A 13,686-nucleotide genomic window follows, 5' to 3' on the forward strand; every position below is an offset into this window, starting at 1 on the left:
AATTTTCGTATTTTTAGTAGAGACGGGGTTTCACCATGTTGGCCAGGATGGTCTCGATCTCTTGACCTCGTGATCTGCCCACTTCAGCCTCCTAAAGTGCTGGGATTACAGGTGTGAGCCACCGCACCCGGCCAGTATTTTTTTTTTTTTTTTTTTGTTTTGTTTTTTTTTTTTTTTTTGAGACGGAGTCTCGCCGTGTCACCCAGGCTGGAGTGCAGTGGCGCGATCTCGGCTCACTGCAAGCTCCGCCTCCCGGGTTTACGCCATTCTCCTGCCTCAGCCTCCCGAGTAGCTGGGACTACAGGCGCCCGCCACCACGCCCGGCTAGTTTTTTTTGTATTTTTAGTAGAGACGGGGTTTCACCATGTTAGCCAGGATGGTCTCGATCTCCTGACCTCGTGATCCACCCGCCTCGGCCTCCCAAAGTGCTGGGATTACAGGGTTGAGCCACCGTGCCCGGCCTTTTTTTTTTTTTTTTAAGAGAAGTGTATGTTTGGTTTTATTCAGACCTTTACAAAGAGTTATAAACCAATTCAAAAAATTAGGTCACCCGTGGCAGCTTACTCAGGGTATTCAAAACACAATGCAAAACCCTTGTGACTGTCTGTTCTTGCAGCTGTTACTTTCGTGATGGTTCTGCATATGCTACCAAATACCTATTTAGTCTTTATCCAAAAGGCCTAAAGACAAAGGAATTTATCAACAATACAGTAGGACTCTTCTCACCTCTCTGAGATCCAAACTATTCATTATAAGCAACTAACTATTTAGTTGTATCTATCAACATCATCATACCAAACATTGATTTATTTCTGTTTTTGTTTGTTTGTTCATTTTTATTTGTTTATTTAATGTCTTCCTAATGCGTGTGAAGTAGCATCTCCTTTACAGTTTGGTTTTGCATTCGTGACATGAGTAACAATACTGAGCATCTTCTCACGGGCTGCTTGGCCATTTGCACACCAGCTGGGAGCAAAGTCCAGCAGGGGACAGACCATGCAAGGCCTTCAGTCCAGGCTGTGGTGTTTCATGACTAACAATACTGAGCATCTTCTCACGGGCTGCTTGGCCATTTGCACACCACCTGGGAGCAAAGTCCAGCAGGGGACAGACCATGCAAGGCCTTCAGTCCAGGCTGTGGTGTTTCTACCTCATTCTCCAGCAGTGGAGAGGAAGCACCGCCCTTCAGATGGTAGAGGCACTGAACAAGGAGGCATCTGGAAGCAGAGTCTGGAGGCCTGTGTTGGGGAGAGATGGAGGCAAAAGGTGAGGAGGGTTCAGTGACCAGGGAAGAGGTGAGGCCCAAGGCATGACTGGAGTCAGGATGGAGAAAAGGGCTCCAAGATGAGCCCTGCTGAGGAGAAAGAGGAACAAGAGTTAATGATTTATGGGCCCTGGAGGAGGGAGGGAGCTCAAGGTGGAGACTCACATTCTGGTTCTGAGTTTAGAAGTGTCAAACCCTAATCAGGTAAAGGAGTCAGGCTGGTGGGAGCAGAGGAAAGCAAAGAGAGAAAGCAGGTAAGCTACAAGCCTGCCTTTCTTCGTGGTTCAGGATAGGTGGCCCTCCTGCGCAAGTAACTCACAACTTTTCTGTGCCCAGCTATCATCAGAACCTCAGCTGAGAGAACAATGTGAGTTAGCTCACTGCAACCTTGACATTATCAGTACTCCATGCATCCCTCTCCAGCACAAGTACCACAGGCCCCCTGCTGGGGCAAGCCTTTGTCTCTTTGCAGTCAGCTCCCCTCTTGCCGGCCTCCCCGTTGCAACATAGTTTCATACTTTCTCTAACAAATCTGCAGTTCTACACCTACAACTGTCCTGGTAAATTCTTTTTGCGGCCCATGCCACTGGCCTCAGATAGTCACTTACCTGTGACAAGAGGCGGGACCGCTGTGTCATCAGTGGGATGGGGATCCCAGGAGGAGAAGAGCGTTTGGGGAGGGAGATGGGTGTACCATGCTGAGCAGAGCAATCATGGGGGCTATCAAGGGAGAGGTGCCCAGTGGGATGCTGGAGGGTGAGATGCCCTCAACACTCACCTGAGAGATTAACCTTTGACAACCTATGCAGCCTCCACACCTGTAGCTGCCTTTGCTGCCTTCCTCCGGTGGGACTTCACTCTGAGTGAAAAGACAAGGACCTGTGAGTGTGGCCAAATCAGGGTGCAGGGGGCAGCAGACTCACTTCCCTGTGCTCTGCTAAGGCACTGGAGGGGACTGATGTGGAGAGAGCAGGTTCAGCCCCCAAGACCTCCACGATGAGAGAAGGAACCTCTCACCCGGGACACACAGCAAAGTTGGGTACAGAAAACATTGTCTTGGGTGAAATTCTCACCACAACGGAGCCTCTGTTGGTCCAGGTTCTCTTGACTGGTTCAGGACCCTCCAGCAACGGGACTCAAATTCCGCATTGTGTCCCCTGCCCTCCCTGCACCTCCCTTTGCTCCCTGGGGCAGTGCTCACCTGAGGACGATGAGACAGAGGACGAGAAGCAGGATCTTTACAGCAGCCTCCCCGATGGCCACCAGAACCACCTCTGCCATGGGCCCTGATTTCCCTGCAAAAAGGTGCATGAGGTAGATTCATCTGCTAAACCACAATTCCTTATTGTTTCGCTCCTAATAATTGGACACAGGTTCTACCAGTTCTACCTGCATCCCTGCATGTCAGAAAACAGCCCGGGGCTAACCTCATCCCCTACCAAGACTGAGCAGCAACAAACAGAAGGCTCTGGCCCTCAAGACATTGCCGGCCTCACAGCTGAGGCTGAGGCTGAGCTGAGCACAGTCCTATTCTCTTGGTGAGCCCGGTGGACTACTTGTTCAGAGACCTGGGAGTAAAGATCATTGGGAGAGAGGATCTGGTGTGCAGCCCCTTGACACTCACTCTGCACAAACAGCCTCAGGGAGACCTGCTGGGAACCCAGGGGGTTCTGAGCTTGGCAGGTGAATTCTCCTTCATTCCTGAGGTGTATTTGAGGCAGCTCCAGCATCCCGGAGTTGGGCTGTGAGGGGCTCAGGATCAGGTTCTCCTGGGCCCAGCTCAGCCCAGCAGGAGGATTGCTATCAACAGCACAGAGCAGGTGTAGAGACTGTCCTTCCAGGACCTGAAGAGATGATCCATTTCTCAGGGTTGTGGATGCTGAAGAAAAAGAGACAGAGGGTCAGAGTGACAAAGAGGTTGAGGGAAAGAAGAAGGACACCTACGGAGACCAAACAGAGGAACAGATTCAGACTCACAAGCAAAGACTGATAGAAACAGACTCTGTGAGATGGATCCAGAAAGCGGGGTGAGCCTGGGCTTAGAGCCTGGCTCAGGCCCCAATTTCTGTATATAGCATGGTTTGGATTTATCTCTGCACGGATGTGCCCTTTTTGGCTGGATTTGTGCCCTAGAAATCACAGAGGGAGGGTCTCAGGCTTTACAGGGCAACCAAATAAGATGTCACTTTAGGCCCATATTCCATGTCCTCTTCAATGCTCTCGCTGACACCTCAGCTTCCAGATTCTCCCTGAACCTTCTTGTTCTTTATCTGAGTCCTCACCTGACACTGGTTTACTGACTTATCCCTGTGCCTCTGAGAGGCTCTCACTCCCAGAAATTCAGAGTCTGGTTGGTAGCAGGACTTAGGAACAGGTGCTCATGAGGCCACAGGACATATGTTGGAGGTGACTCAGGCTCCAGTAGCCTTGGGGATGTCAATGTATATGAGACCATGTAAATTATGTGATCCAGGAAGGCTTCCTGGAGGAGGCATACCTACTTCACACAGGAAGTAGTAGGGTATGGAGGACAAGCAGGGGTCGCTAGATAATGAGGGCTGGAAGGACATTCCATTATGAAGGAACAGAAGGTGCAAAGATGACCAAAACCTGATCACATCCAGAAAATGCAAATAGACCTGCAGGGCTGGAGGGAGACAGGGTGTATAGGCTGGGGTGGAGGGTGGAGTTCAGACACAAGACACAGGAGGAAAAGTGGAGGGCTCTATCTTGGCTTACTGCAACCTCCACCTCCTGGGTCCAAGCAGTTCTCCTGCCTCAGCCTCACAAGTAGCTGGGATTACAGGCATGCGCCACCACACACAGCTAATTTTTGTATTTTTAGTAGATGGGGTTTCACCATGTTGGTCAGGCTGGTCTCGAGCTCCTGACTCAACAATCCATCCACTTTGACCTCCCAAACTGTTCTGGTTACAGGCGTGAGCCATTGCACCCGGCCGAGATTTGTTTTAATAAATTCGGCATGGGGGTAATTGGCACCAATAAAAGAAATCAAGAAGTGTGAATACAGGAATAAATAGGTTCCTGTACATTGGGAAAATCATGGACAGCTAAGAAAAAGCCACATGGGGCTGGCTCATGCCCCTAATTCCAGCCCTTTGGGAGGCTGAGGTGGGCGGATCACCTGAGGTCAGGAGTTAGAGGCCAGCCTGGCCAACCAACATGGTGAAACACCGTCTCTATTAAAAATACAAAAAAAAAAAAAAAAATTTTGCCAGGTGTGGTGGCACGTGCCTGTAATTCCAGCTACTCGGGAGGCTGAGGCAGAGGCATTGCTTGAACCCGGGAGGTGGGGTTGCAGTGAGCCAAGATCCTGCCACTGCATTACGGCCTGGAGGACAAGAGAAAGAAAGACAAAGCCACAGGCCATATTGGGACATGTATTTGTAATGTATATTACTAATATTCAGTACTTTCTCAAACTAAAGAGAGACTCAAGAATAAATAATAAAGGTAAAATCACTCTGGAAAGCTGAGAAAAAACTATCAACGGGAGTTCACAGAACAAAAGAATAAAACGGCGCCTTAATGTACAAAAAAATGCAGACCATTCACAGCAAGAGAAACATTCTAATGAATGTGCACACGGAGATGCAGATTTTCACCCAGTATCGGCAGAGGTCTAAGTATCTAACCCCACACTGGGTTGGTGAGGCTGGGGAAACTCACGCATTCACCCCTTCCTGTTGGCAAGGTGAGTTTGTCCTTTTTAGATGGAAAACAACATGGCCATATCTCTCAATATTCAAAAAACACAATGGCCCAGCTATTTTGCACTTAACGTTCACATACACACTTGTGAAAAGAGATACAGGATAAATCACTATAGCATTCCTGTGCTCAGCTAAGTTAGCGTCATGATCATGAATTCGGAGATTCCACAAAGTCAGAGTCCATCTGTGCAGTGGAATCACACACAGCCCTGGAGGAGGGGGCGGACCGTCTCGCTACCGTCTCGCTACGGACACCAAACCGCCTCTGATCCTCCAGGTGCACAAACCAAGGCTCAGAGCAGCCTGGACAGACCCTGGTGAATTCTGGTGAGGGGGACGGGCTTCTAAGTACAGACTCTGCTATGCATTTTGAATTTTTACCCATGTGACAATATCCTCTATCCAGAAGTATTAGGTCAGAACTACCAGGGAAAATTAAAAGGTGAGGCTGAATGTGCATTCCGGGAGTGGATCATCAGGGGCCTTGGGATTGGGTCTGCTGCGTGACTGTCACTCTGCCCTTGCAGTGGGGCCAAGGTGTGTGTGTGTGTGCAGGATTCTGAAGGGAGTGGGGGAGGGGAGGGGACAGTTGCTCAGGTGGCCACTGGGCCTGAGGATGCAGAGAGGCCCTGGGTTCACCCACATGGGGGTCTCAGGTCACCAGGGTGAGTCCAGGATGAGGAGGGGCCTGGCCCTGCCCTGAGCTGGAGGCCCTGCTTCCCCAGCCCCAGGGAGGGAGCACCATCCTACCTGTGCCATCTCCTTGGAAGACAGTCAAGGTCAAGTTCTGAGGAGGGTCTGGGACAGAAAGACACAGCGACTCGCATCACTGTGAGGGCTGGGGACACCGGCTCTCTCACCCCAGAGGTTGCATAAAGAGGGAAGGCAGAGCCAGTGTCCTCCTGACCCCCCACTCCAAGCCCAAATTCTGGGACTCAGCACCTGTGTCCAGCCCCGAGCCCCGTCTCCTGCTATCAGCGACCCCACCCCATCAGGGACCTGGATGTCCTGGCCCAGCTCTCACAGGATACGTTAAGTTGGACGGTCCTGGTTGTGGTTACACCGGCCCCGGGCAAGGTCACCTGACAGGTGAGTCTGCTGCCGTGGTCCTGGGGCTGTGGGATGAGGGTGGCCACCGAGGAGAGGGCTGTGGTGGGGCTCAGCGGGGATACAGAGGTCCCAATCCAGGAGAAGATGGGGGGTGTCCCCTGCTCACAGGCCCAGGGCACAGAGCAGGTCAGGTTCCTGGGGCGGCCGGACTTCAGGGCCCCTGGGATGAGGATGTGCGGCCTGTGGGTCAGGGCTGGTGAGGAGATGGGGATGCAGGATCAGGAAGGGGTTCTGAGGTGCAGCCCGGGGGAAGCGCAGGCTCTGGTTCAGGTCTTCCCCTGTGCCTGACTCACTTTGCCCTTTACCCTTTCCCAGCCCAGCCCTGCCTTGCAGCCCCCATGACCTCTCCCTGTGGCTGCTCCTGGATCCCGTGCCTTACCTGTCACATGCACAGACAACGGGGGACTTTTGTAATTATATTTCATCCATCCTTCCTCCATACGAAAGAAGTACAAACCACTGTCCCTCCTCCTGGCGTCTCTGATGCTCAGGGAGCAGTTTTTCTCCCTGGGATTACCCAGGAGGCGGAATCGACCCCGGGTCTCCTCCCGCACTTCTCGAGCAGGATCGTTTGTGGCCACTGGAGCATCCCGTAAAGGATTGTCTCCTTCCCGGAACCAGTAGCCATGATCACGGTCATTCCTGCTGAAGGGGTACCTCGGATGGAAGAAAGTGCAGGGCACGAGGACGCACAGACCCTCCTGCACCATCACCGACTCCGGCACCTCCAGATGGAATAAGCCCTCCAGAGCCAGGGCCCCTGTGGAGACACGAGGGTCAGGTTGGCTCATCCCCGGACAGCCCCTCTCCCTGGGGCCACTCACCTGCCCACAGCAGGGGCAGCAGCAGCAGCAGCATCTCTGAGGCGGAGGCTCCCTGCGCTCCCCCTGTGAGGACAGAAGGGGAACGGAGTGGAGGGGAAGGGCCGTGGGGCCGAACGGGAAGCTGAGGAGGAAGAGAGACTTCAGCCCTGCACAGAAGAGGAACCTCAGACCCACAAGTCAGAGCTCCTCTCCTCCACACAGATTGGACGGAAACCGCATGGCCCAGAGAACCCAGCGACCGGCCCAGAGAGGAGAGGAGATGGAGCAGAAACTGATTCTTACCAGAGCCTGGATCAGGACCTCTGGGGACATCCGAGCCATGGGACACTCGTGAAGATCTAAAAAAAGAAATTGTTGGGCTAAAAGCTACCTGTGTGTTTAACTTGGGCAGGAATTGACAAACTGCTGTCCAAAATGGCATGGACTTTGACCATTCCTCCCAGCCATGTGCCAGAATTCCAGTAGCTCCACATCCTCATCAATGCTTGGTATTGCCATGCTTTATGTATATCTACACACTTAAATAAAAAATGTTTTTTGAGGCAGGGTCTCACTCTGTCGCCCAGGCTGGAGTGCTGTGGCACCGTCTCGGCTCATTGCAACCTCCACCTCCTTGGCTCAAGCAATCCTCCCACCTCAGCCTCCCGAGTAGTTGGGACCATAGGCTCACTGCCATGCCCGGCTAATTTTTGTATTTTTTGTAGAGATGAGGTCTCACCATGTTGCCCAGGCTGGTCTTGAACTCCTGACCTCAAGTGATTCTTCCTCTTTGGCCTCCCAAAGTGTTGGGATTATAGGCGTTAGCCACTGTGCCTAGCTTATGCTTTATATTGGAACAGTTCTAGTGACAGTGCAGTGGCATCTTATGTTTAAAAAATTTAAATTTATTTAAAGTTAGATATGATTGAATTCATTCTTTATCATATGCCATTTTATGTGGGTTGACAGATGTATATAGTTATATACACAACCGCTGTGAAGACACCGAAAAGTGGTATTACCCGAACATTCCCTCCCTCTGCTGACCCTAGGAAGTCAATCCTCCCTCTGCACTTAGTCCCTGAGAAAACACGGATCTATTCTCCATCCCTGTTTTTGGCCTTTCTACAGAATGTCATATAAATGGAATCATACAAAATGTCTCCTCTAAAATCTGGCTTTGGTGTAATGCCTTTGGGGCTCATCTATGGGGCTGAGTATAAATCCATCATTTTAGTGTAATTGTTGACTGGTTCTCCATTGTCATCATTTGCATATATTTACCATTTGAGGAGCACTGCCATTGTTTTCAGGTTCCGGTGACTCTAAAATAATGTTGCTATAAATACTCCATTCAAGTTTCTGTGTGTGAACGTAAGTTTTTAATTCCCTTGAGTAAATACCTAGGAGTCAAGTGGTTGGCCAAACTTACACTTGGTCACGTGTAGGTTTAAATTTATGTGAAATTGACAAACTATTCTCCAAAGTGTATATACCATTTTGTATTCCTACCAGCAGTAGACGAGCTCTGATCACTTCACATCCTTGCTAGCATTTGGTATTATCCACATATTTTAACATTTCTTTTTACCTTTGTTGTACTTTTCAGTCATTTTTCTTAGATATGTAATTCTACCTCATTCTTCTTCTATTCTGTAATTACCTTAAGACAAATTATATTGAGGATATTTTCATGGGCTTGTTTGCCATCTGCTTTTCGTTTTTGGTGAGGTGGCTGATGAAATCTTCATTAGATTTTCTCTTCATTGCTGTAAAACATACAGAAGAAAAAAATTACCGTTTTAACTATTTTTCAGTGTTTAGAGAAGTGGCACCAAGTACACTCACATTGTTATGAATCACCATGATCGATCTCCAGAAGTGTCTTCATCTTCCCAAACTGAAACTTCATCAAAGAGGTGAAAATGCCCTATTCCTTCCTGATCACAGCCCCTGGCAAGCATGGTTCTACTTTCTGTGTCTGTGAATTTGCCTACTCTACACACCTCATATAAGTAGAATCATACAGCGTTTGTCGTGCTGTGACTGACTTAGCACAATGCATTTAAGGTTCATCCATGCTGCATCATGCGCTAGCTTCTCCTTTTGTTGTTGTTGTTTGAGACGGAGTTTCACTCTTATTACCCAGGTTGGAGTGCAATGGCGTGATCTCAGCTCACTGCAACCTCCGCCTCCCAGGTTCAAGCAATTCTCCTGCCTCAGCCTCCTGAGTAGCTGGGATTACAGGCGCCTGCCACCAGGTCTGGCTATTTTTTTTTTGAGGCAGAGTTTCTCTCTTTGTTGCCTAGGCTGGAGTCCAGTGGTGTCATCTCAGCTCACTGCAACCTCCACCTCCCAGGTTCAAGCAATCCTCCTGCCTCAGCCTCCAGAGTAGCTGGGATTACAGGCATGTGCCAGCACACTCAGCTAATTTTGTATTTTTAGTAGAGATAGGGTTTCACCATATTGGTCAGGCTGGTCTCGAACTCCTGACCTCAGGTGATCCACCCGCCTCAGCCTCCCAAAGTGCTGGGATTATAGGAGTGAGCCACCATGCCCGGCTTGTATTTTTCTTTTTTTGTTTTTTTTTTAAGTAGAGATGAGGTTTCACCATGTTGGCTAGACTGGTCTCGAACTCCTGACCTCAGGTGATCTGCCTACCTTGGTCTCCCAAAGTGCTGGGATTACAGGCGTGAGCCACCACACTTGCCTCCTTGGTTTTTTTGTTTGTTTGTTCTTCCCCCCCCAACTTTTTTTTTTTTTTTTTTGAGACAGGGTCTTGCTCTGTCACCCAGGCTGCAGTGCAGTGGCATAATCGGACTCACTGCAACCTCTGCCTCTCAGGTTCAAGCAATTCTCCTGCCTCAGTCTCCCGAGTACCTGGGATTACAGGCGCATGTCATGCCTGGCTAATTTTTGTATTTTTAGTGGAGACAGGGTTTCATCATGTTGGCCAGGCTGGTCTCAAACTTCTGACTTCAAGTGATATGCCTGCCTTGGCCTTCCAAAGTGCTGGGATTACAGGCGTGAGCTACCATGCCCCAGTCCAGCTTCTGCTTCTATTTTAAGGCTGAGTAATATTCAATTGTATGTATATAACACACATTTCTTATTCATTCACTTTTTAGGAATACTGGGGTTGCTTTTCCCTTTTAGCTATTGTGAATATGCTTCTGTGAACATAGATGCATAAAACTTTACTCAAGTTCCAGCTTTTGATCTTTCGGGCCATATACCCAGAAGTAGAATTGCTGGATCATAAGGTCATTCTATTTTTAATTTTTTTGAGGAACCCCACTACTACTCTCTAGAACAACTTCACAATTTCACTTTCCCATCAGCAATGCACAAGAGTTCCAACGCATAAGAGATCACATGGACAGCTCAGCAAGCTGAATAATGGTCACCCAAAGAAATCCAGTCTCAGCTCCTTGAGCTTCTAAATATTACCTTACAAATAAAGTGTCTTTGTAGATTTTTTTTTTTTTTTTTTTTGAGACAGTCTCACTCTGTTGCCCAGGCTGGAGTGCAGTGGTGTGATCTCAGCTCACTGCAACCTCTGCCTCCCGTGTTCAAGTGATTCTCCCGCCTCAGCCTCTTGAATAACTGGGATTACAGGCACCCACCACCACACCCAGCTAACTTTTGTATTTTTAGTAGAGACAGGGTTTCACCATGTTGGCCAGGCTGGTCTCACACTCCTGCCCTCGAGTGATCTGCCAGCCTCAGCCTCCCAAAGTGCTGGGATTACAGGCATGAGCCACCATGCTGGGCCACTGTACAGAGAACACTGTAGCCACATGGAATACATGTGGTTAGGGGATTGTCTTAGCCTGTCTGGGCTGCTATAGCAAAATACTATAAATTAAGCCTCCTATAAATAACGGAAATTTATTTCTTACAATTCTGGAGGTTAAAAGTCCAAGGTTAGAAGATGAAGTTTTCAGATGATTTGTTTTCTTGTGAGGCTCTGTGTCCTGGCTTGTAGATGCCGCCTTCTCACTGTACCCTCACATGGTTAAGAGACAGCAAGTTCTGTGGAGTCTCTCCTTATAAGGACACTGTATTAGTCTGTTTTCACACTGCTGATAAAGACATACCAGAGACCAAAGACATACTGATTTACCAAAGAAAGAGGTTTAATGGATATACAGTTCCACGTGGCTGGGGAAGCCTCACAATCATGGTGGAAGGTGAAAGGCATGTTTCATACGGCAGCAGACAAGAGACGAGCTTGTGCAGGGAAACTCCCCTTTTTAAAACCATCGGATCTTGTGAGAATTATTCACTATCGCAAGAACAGCACAGGAAAGACCTGCCCCCATGATTTAATTACCGCCCACTAGATCCCTCCCACAACATGTGGGAATTCATGATGAGATTTGGGTGAGGACACAGCCAAACCATATCAGACACTAATCTCATAGTGGGTCCCCACCCTCATGACCCCATGTAACCTAATTACCTCCCAAAAGCCCCATCTCCAAATACATCACATTCGAGGTTAGGACTTCAACATATGAATTTTGGGGGAACATAAACATTCAGTTTGTAACAGGCATTTTACTGAAACCCTGTCATCTCCCACACCATGAGTTTAGATCAACAAATAATCATGCAGAAAAAAATATATATATAGAAATTTCTTAGAGCAAAGCTTCTGCTCATTTTTTCAATAATCTCATTTTTTTAAATTAAAAGGAACAGAAATGAAAACCAATAACTTAATCTGGAAAAGAAGGGTTTTATTAAAAAAACATGTTTGCGGCCGGGTGTGATGGCTCACGCCTGTAATCCCAGCACTTTGGGAGGCTGAGGCAGGCGGATCACGAGGTCAGGAGACTAAGACCATCCTGGCTAACACAGTGAAACCCCGTCTCTACTAAAAATACAAAAAAAAAAAAAAAAAAATTAGCCAATGTGGTGGCAGGCACCTGTAGTCCCAGCTACTCGGGAGGCTGAGGCAGGAGAATGGCGTGAACCTGGAAGGCGGAGCTTGCAGTCAGCCGAGATCGTGCCACTGCACTCCAGCCTGGGCGACAGAGCGAGATTCCATCTCAAAACAAAAACAAAAAACATGTTTGCTTAATTTTTGGCCCAGGAAGTGGGGAATCTGGGAACATCCCGTAACTCAAGGTCAAGATTAGCACATTACTGATGTCCAATGTAACCCTCTGGGTGCTGCTTTTTGCTCTCTGTGTGGTGGGCTGCAGATACCTGAGCCATCTTCATTCTCTGGCTAGCAATGTTCATGCAATGTGAGGTCTCCCCAGCTCATGGCTCATGTCGTTCCTGCAGCTGACAGGGAGAGCACCACCTCCATCCTGTAAGCTCCAACAGCATCTTCCTGACAGCCACGAGGAGCCACATCCAGCTCTTTCCTCCACGTTTTTATGAGCAAATAGGTTGACTGGAGTTTGAACTTCTGGGTTCAAACCCTCAGAAGTTCAAGGTTCAAACCCCCATTGACCTATTCCCACACTTGATATCCATGATAAGAATGATTCTGAGGGTGCATTGGGCATATTGACAAAGAAAGGTATGATTTTTTCTAAGAATTTCCATCTCTGACTTTTGTCCAACAATTAGATTCTATTCCTTGTTTCTAAATGAAAATATGAAGAAACACATCCTTTGGGAACTAAAATAAATAACACTTTGAAGTTGAAACAGAGAAAATATATGAGGCTGCACATGGAATTAGTGGAAAACTATGCTCTCATTTGAGGTTATTCTGATTTCTCCAAGGAAGATTTAAGCTCAAAAGGTAAGGTGGCCAGGGAATCACGCCATGGTGAGACACATAGGGATGTGCGGGCATAGAGTGCAAGCTAATCAAGCTTGATATGTACAAGGAATTTCTCTTAGTAATCAATGAGAATGTGAAGTGTATAGAAAATAACTTTTGATGAACAAGGAAGAGTACATGAATTTACAAACAAGAAATCTTTCCTCACTGGGCAAAAAGCTCATTCAATCTCTTTTTTTCAAGACAGTCTCTCTCTCCGTCACCCAGGCAGGAGTGCAGTGGCATGATCTTGACTCACTGCAGCCTCAACCTCCTTGGTTCAAGAGATTCTTGTACCTGAGCCTCCCAACTAGCTGGGATTACAGTCATGTGTCACCACGTCCCACTAGTTTTTTGAATTTTTGGTAGAGATGGAGTATTGCTATGTTGGCCAGGCTGGTCTCGAACTCCTGGCCTCAAGTAATCCTCCCATCTTGGCCTCCCAAAGTGTTGGAATTACAGGTGTGAGCCATCGCACCCAGCTTCATTCAATTCCTTTAGGAGGATGAGCAGCATTAAGCGGATGAGAATGTGCCTTCTATGGAGAAAGGTTTGCATGTAGAGATGCCACCATAATTTATCAGGACAGGTTTTCTCTCTTTCCTATTTTTTAGAGATGGTGTTTCGCCATGTTGCCCAGGCTGGTCTCCAACTCCTGGGCTCAAATGATCCATCCACCTTGACCTCCCAAAGTGCTGGGATTACGGATGTGAGCCACTGTGCATGGCTTTCTTTTTTCTTTTATTTTTCTTTTCTCTCTTTTTTTTTTTTTTTTGAGATGGAGTCTCACTCTGTCACCAGGCTGGAGTGCAGTGGCATGATCTCAGCTCACTTCAACCTCTGCCTCCTTGGTTCAAGCGATTCTCCTGCGTCAGCCTCCTGAGTCGCTGGAACTACAGGCATACACCACCATGCCCAGCTAATTTTTGTATTTTTAGTAGAGACAGGGTTTCACCATGTTGGCCAGGATGGTCTTGATCTCTTGAC

At 48.2% G+C, this 13,686-nt stretch overlaps 1 protein-coding gene across 1 annotated transcript; it reads right to left on the minus strand.

Annotated features, from left to right (window-relative positions):
- Positions 1 to 805: 805 nt before the first annotated feature.
- Positions 806 to 7,206, minus strand: LOC719667 (sialic acid-binding Ig-like lectin 13). The gene is made up of 8 exons (XM_015124707.3): positions 6,933 to 7,206; positions 6,488 to 6,868; positions 6,023 to 6,301; positions 5,749 to 5,796; positions 2,889 to 3,143; positions 2,466 to 2,559; positions 2,043 to 2,123; positions 806 to 1,238 (listed from the first exon to the last, which is right to left on the minus strand). Exons 1-7 carry the CDS (start codon positions 6,964 to 6,966, stop codon positions 2,066 to 2,068), a joined length of 1,149 nt encoding a protein of 382 aa, XP_014980193.3. The 5' UTR covers positions 6,967 to 7,206; the 3' UTR covers positions 806 to 1,238; positions 2,043 to 2,065.
- Between the last annotated feature and the right edge of the window lie 6,480 nt (positions 7,207 to 13,686).

This window comes from Macaca mulatta, chromosome 19, assembly GCF_049350105.2.
Source record: "Macaca mulatta isolate MMU2019108-1 chromosome 19, T2T-MMU8v2.0, whole genome shotgun sequence".
NCBI lineage: Eukaryota > Metazoa > Chordata > Mammalia > Primates > Cercopithecidae > Macaca > Macaca mulatta.

Coding starts and splice junctions, on each gene's coding strand:
- LOC719667 (XM_015124707.3), bottom strand. CDS start 6,966: ATGCTGCTGCTGCTGCTGCCCCTGCTGTGGGCAG. Junction 5,797..6,022: donor CGTCCAACTTAACGTATCCT/GTGAGAGCTGGG, acceptor TTTCTGTCCCAG/ACCCTCCTCAGAACTTGACC. Junction 3,144..5,748: donor CTTCCAAGGAGATGGCACAG/GTAGGATGGTGC, acceptor CTTTTTCTTCAG/CATCCACAACCCTGAGAAAT.